The sequence below is a fragment of the Protopterus annectens genome, chromosome 6.part1 (assembly GCF_019279795.1).
Source record: "Protopterus annectens isolate FY-2018-M chromosome 6.part1, PAN1.0, whole genome shotgun sequence".
NCBI classification, from domain to species: domain Eukaryota; kingdom Metazoa; phylum Chordata; order Ceratodontiformes; family Protopteridae; genus Protopterus; species Protopterus annectens.
This window is the reverse complement of record NC_056738.1, coordinates 477118082-477124487: the sequence shown is the minus strand read 5'-3', so window position 1 is coordinate 477124487 and position 6406 is coordinate 477118082. Positions and strand designations below refer to the sequence as shown.

General features: G+C 34.0%; 1 protein-coding gene across 2 annotated transcripts in view; it reads right to left on the bottom strand.

The window, feature by feature from the left end:
• COL6A2 (collagen type VI alpha 2 chain) overlaps positions 1–6406 on the bottom strand; it is a 253069-nt gene that overhangs the window by 208339 nt on the left and 38324 nt on the right. For both annotated transcript variants that reach the window (XM_044075925.1, XM_044075924.1), the window contains exons 3-4: positions 5585–6192; positions 3776–3796 (exon numbers count right to left, since the gene is read on the bottom strand). In XM_044075925.1, coding sequence (XP_043931860.1) covers positions 3776–3796; positions 5585–6192 — 629 coding nt within the window. The remainder of the gene's footprint in view (positions 1–3775; positions 3797–5584; positions 6193–6406) is intronic.

Here is a 6406-nt window from a genome sequence, read left to right as displayed (position 1 = left end):
TGCAGAATACATTGCAACATTCTGTGTTTCTAATCTACTTTAATAATTTCTATATTTTTGCATCTTGCATAAAATTATATTATATATGTGATTAAGCTTTAACAACTATATTGTACTCACACCTCTCAATTATTCGGACAAAGCCTAAAATAATGGGGGGACAGAGGCCCCAAAATAGAGACACATTTTAAATATTGCTCTTATAAACTTATGAAGTTGTTAGTATAACAGGATTTGTGCTAGCATGCATTTTTCTGAAAGATATGAAGTCTGAAATTCAAATGCACGTCATTATTTAGTGACTTGTACTGTACATGCTTATTAGTAGTTTATAATGTTAACAGAGTGCTAGAGATTGTTTATATGGTCTTATGGTGTTTCATACTGTTTGTGTTTTTGTTTGCTATGAAAATAAAAAAAAACATGCATTCATAAAACTATGACAGAACTGTAAGGACACAAATATTTATAGGGAGAAATAATACATTTGTGCTTTAAGCCGATGGTAGTAGTATCCCTCTGTCTTTCCTTTGCTATATTACCACACTATTTAATTACATTTATATTATCAGCTATAACTTTCCTAGGTATCATTCTCAATTGTTGCTAATAGTGTTTCTACTCGAGATTTCAACTCATTTTCTGAGTCATTATATTCCAGATGCATACAAACTGATTTTAGGCATCTATATGTTAGATTGTTGCTTGAGTCTTGCCAAGTCATGTTTTATCCTTTCATTGCCATATTGCATGCCACTGCTGTAACATATCTTTGTGCCCTCAACAAAAAGGATTATTTTAAGCAGTGAAAACACAAAACTACCCCTCCCTATAACACGCAACATTAGAGAGATGCTGTAGAATAGGTAGTTACTAGGCATTCAGCCCAGGGGACCATGATGAGCCTGGCCAATTTGTCAACTGCTCCAAAACAACTTTCTGGTTAAGTGACTTACTCAAGCTCACACAATAGGCTGAAATAATCAAACCCCATACCGCAAGAATAAGCTTATTAATAGCACACAGCCTTAATCCTCTACGCTAACTGCAACAAATGGTAAAACTCAAAATCACCCCCACAATACAATATACAGTATCAAGCCACAGAGCAGCAGACCAAATGCCAAACTAAAGCTGTCAAAGTTGCTTGAAACTCAACTTCATATTTATTAAAAGCACTTCTTTCCTAAATACTTAAGCATAGTTTGAAGTGAGCCAGTATAAATAAACTTACTATTGCAAAATGAAAAGATTAGTCCTGCAAGAATAGTCCTGCACTGAGTAAAGTACCAGCCAGTATGAAAAACAACTTTAATTAAGAGCTTTCGTTTTAAAAAGAAACTTCATCAGAATAACAAATTAACCCTCCAGGCCAATTTAAATATATTACATCGCCAATCACATGACACACACAAAAAATACAGCAATAGAAACAATGTTAAAACCATGTATTAAGAACATACAGCTATCAGAAAACTCTAAATGCAAAGGCTATAACTTACATCCTACATAACATCTTACATAAGCCCTAATCATTTTAACTTAAATAACCAAGTAATATAAATTCTGTCATTTAAATCCGGGTTAACCTCTGCATTGGTTTTCAACTGCCAGGATAATTCAGACATCTAAAAAAAAGCTCAACAGCACCATCCTGTGGGCTAGATCATAAAGTTTCAATACCAAATAACAAAAAATAATGCTCAGTAAATTCAGACGTGTTTGGCCAAGGCATTCTTAGGATCTTTCTTATCTATACTATATATATGCTCTCTTATCATTTAAAGGCCTGTTTAGTTTTCCCAATATAAAAGCATTGACATTTCTGGCAAATTGCTGAATAAACATTGAACTTAGAATAACAATTGCAGTATAAACTTGGGAATAATAAAGATGTTCCCCACAATAATAGCCTTGGTATTACACATATACTTACACATATTACAACAACATTTAAAAGTCTCCTTGTGTCAGAATATTATTATGGGGAGAGTTCTCAGGGGGTTGCACTGTTGGAAATATCCGCCTGGGCTTGTTAATGGTTCAGACTTACATAAAGAGCAATTATTATTGTTTGACCACCATGGGTGTGAGTTTATGGAAGTTCTTATTAAAGACAATCTTAGAACCATGGACAACATTTCTACGGAAATTAAGAATTTGGAAACTTCCATTGCCAATGGCTTGTTATTCAACCAGTTTTCTTGTCACTATAATAATATTTTTTGTGAAAGTGAATGCATTAATGACTGGTAGAAAGTCATGAGTGTGTCAAGCTGCTTTACATGAGGAAGGGATAAACAGTGACACATTTGTTTAACATGGTAGAACACTGATCACTTAATGACCAATTACAAGCTCAGACCAGGTAACCTCATAAATGTAACAAAACATGTACAAATAAAGGTTTACCTTTAAAAGTACAATCTGACAAACTATGTATACATATATATATATATATATAGATATAGATAGATATAGGTAATATATATATATATATATATATATATATTTATTTATATATATTATAAATATATATATATATATATATATATATATATATATATATATATCTATAGACGCATACACAGAAGATTTAAAAAACTAATAATACTTACATTTGCATGACTGGAATAGATTAAAGTAAAAGTAGGAAATTACGTTTGGCTGTCTTAACTTTTTTTTTTTTTTTTTAACAAAGCAAACCAAATGGAAACAAATACCCCCTTTCAGTGATGATGTGGGAGCGGTGCCTGACTGAGTAACTTGCTCACATTGTAGGCAGATGGAGGTTGAAGCACTCAAACCCTGAATTACTGGAAACATTTTATTAACAGCTCACAGAAAACAATTTGTTCTGACAGTTAGTGTTCTCCTGATATTGACACTATTCATTACATCTGGTAAGGATCTCATAACCACTGTTGTGAGCTTACAGTATAGTCTGTAAACTGAACCTTGAATTTTTCCAAATTTTATCCTAATTCATGAAGGGAAAGGTGTACTGTAAAGATGAACAAATAGACCAGGTCCCTATCAGATCTGCATACTTTTCAACCTTTTAGATTAAGAAATCTTGGGAAAGAGTAAAATAATGGGGGGGGGGGGGGCAAAGGCCCAAAAATACGGACAGATTTTATACATTGCTCTTATAAACTTATAAAGTTTCTATAATAACATGTTTTGTGTTAGCATGCGTTTTTTTTGGGATATAAAGTCTGAAACTCAAATGTGTGTCATTATTTAGTGACTTCACTTCTCAGTGATTTGCCAGAAAACCACACATTTTACAAGGAACATACCAAAAATATGAGGCAAAAATCTTGACAGTCTGCAAAAATCTGGACAGTTGAGATGTATGCGAGAGATCTCTATGAACCTACTCCTAACAGCCAAACACTGAATTCTGGAAAAAGTGCATTGTTACGATTTGACTCCCCTTGCATAAATGTATTTGGTGACTCTATTCCAGTTACACTCCCTAAGACTATGAGCTTTTGTTTAATTGAATCTTTGTCTTGCTTGTGCATTGTTCTTTATAACTGAGGAAACACTACTTAGTTTGTTTAAAACACATTTACTAGGAATGATCAGCTTTATTCCTTAGTTTTCCAGCTTTATAAAACTTCTACTAATACAGTGTGATCCACAAATGCCACAGGCATGCTTTTACTATTACACATTTGAGTAAACATTGTGATATGAATGGAAAGAGGTCACTAGATCAGAATACAGCCCAGAATCAGTACATAATCTGAATAGTTTTATAACATACCTCAGCAAAGGCCTCATGTTTCTGTTAAAAAATAAAAATAAAAATATGTTAAAGCGTAGGTAAAGATGAGGCATATACATTGAAATAACAGTGTTTTCTTTTTTAAATTAAAAAAGTACATGCATATTAGTTTAAGCAGATAATTCCCTAGGTAACATTGTTCACTATTAAACCAAATGCAGCTTGTTTTGGAAAATGGATTTTAAATAACACACATTAAGTGGATTAAGATGTACAAAACTTAGACTAGGATCTTAAATTTACTGTTAGATTTACATTACTGTGTTTAACACATTTGTCTAAATGGCATCTGATGGTGATTTCACTCACAGTGATAAGTATGATATCTCAGGGTAAGTGAATTATAATGTATTATATGTCTTTAAGGGATTTTTAAAAAGCGCAACTATTCTTTTAAAAAACAAGGAATACCATTTCAGAAAGTAGTTGAACAATGTAATAATACCATGAGATAAAAATTAAACATACATACTTGAGGTCATAGTGGCAGAGAGGTCTTGCATAACTTTCTGCAGTGTGATTTGTACTTATAAACATAGTGTAAAGTTAAGTGAATACTATTAGTTAGCAATTTTGTATTTGACTAAAATGCCAGTGTCATGGATTTAGAAAGTGGCCAGGTATCAAAAGATCAAGAATGCAGGACTGATGCAATGGTTTTTAGCTTGCTTTCTATCTTGGGGATGTGGACTTGTAGCTGTGTTACCTGACTCCTAAAGAGACTGAAAATAGTGCAGATAAAGTATGAGCAATTTGTGTCACTTTGTGAGCTCAAACATCCACGGAAGAATGTTTTCTGTACCACAACTCATTGTATACTTTCCACTACTACCTCAAGTTTTTAGAGCGCCTATTAACCCAATATGCAAAACAAGGCAATTCCGGCATCGAGTTATTGGAATGTAGAAAACGTGCCATGGCAACTGCTGTATATGTGTGAGCACATTTGTATGCAATGAAGACATATTAGTTGGAAATTAATCTAAATATGCAAGTATTTAAAATGGCATAAACCAGCCTTTCAAAATAATGCTGGCAGTGATATATAATTGTACCTTTTCTCAAAAAAATATGTAGAAATTTCTAATGATTATTTTTTTCAATAAGCTATTTTCCAATTGCTTGCTGATAATTAAGCTTCCTTTTATTATCTCATTTAATGTCTACCCAGAAATAAAATAAAAGCCACTGGAGTGGAATTCCTTCAGCCAGCTATGAAGGCTGCTTGAACACTGAAGAGCATCCTTGCAACAAGGACAATTTTACTGGTGCTTATCCCACCACTGGGCAGGGAGGCATGCAATTTACATCACTGAGGAGACATTTAATGCCTTCCACATGTAGTTGCACACTTTTACACACCCACTTCAAAACTGGCAACCAAGCAGTAGCTTGGTGAAGTAAATAACCACCCCAGTTCATAATTTGCACTGCCCTCTCTCCCCCAAGGGATTGTAGCATTCCATGGCTTGTTTCACTCAGTCTTCACCAAGTATGAGCATGCCATTCTTTCCATGCAAGCTCTGCCACCAGCCCATGCCTCTACTTGAACTTGGGTCACTTACATCACAGTCAGGGCTTTATGTGTATAGTCTAACAGAGATGAGCTATCTGTAATATTAGTCTTGTCTTTTGGACAGCTATAAACATGTTTTTGCAGTTCTCAAGAAAGGAAGATAAAGTATAGTTAGGGTTTATGAAAGAAACTGAAAGCATTTTATTTGGACATAGCTATATAATTTTACAATGTTAATAACATGCTACTGAAAAATTTTGGCAAATGCCTACCATGACTTGGATGATGTCTTCAATAGTTCTGTCATCTATTGTTTGATACAAATCATCCTTGTAAACGAAATAATCATTCATGAAAATCTCAGCTGGGGAGCTAGCGATCTCTTTCAGTCCAGATTCATATATTTTTCTGCTAGCACCCACAACAAATAGCTTAATACCCATCTCTTTAGCCCTGTCAGCCTGATGCTTCATCCCACCACAAGGCTCGCCAGTGACATGTCCATCTGTGATAACCACAGCATATCGGATACTATTTTTGTCTTTGACTTGCGACATCTGGTGAGTCATGTTCTTCAAAGCACAGTCAGTATACGTTCCTCGACCAATATAGGCTATATTTTTAAGATTAGCAAGGAATGTGTCTTTATCAGAATCTATTGCTGCAAACTCTTTGACCTCATCTGAGAAATGGAGACCACCCAATTCCCAATTGATGTGAATTTGCTCATAAGCAATACCAACTGCATCTATTTTTCTGATGAACTCTTCCACAAAATCCTTACTTTTCTGTACCAGGCTTCCAGGTGGAATTAATTGCAGTGCAATGCTTTCAGATGTGTCAATTAGGAAAGAAACACTGATAGGACATTTACGTTTTTCTGTATAAAATAAATAAATGATGAAAAACATTAAATAGCATGACATTTCATTATTTTGAATAATGTTAAACAGCGAGATGCATACACCTTATACTACTACGCGGAACCCTAGCTCAGGTGTTTGGCGCTATCATAAAATGATCAGCCAGAGTAAATTAATGGTTTTACTTAATGACTATTTTAGCAAAATATTTTACGTGTATGTCCATTACTG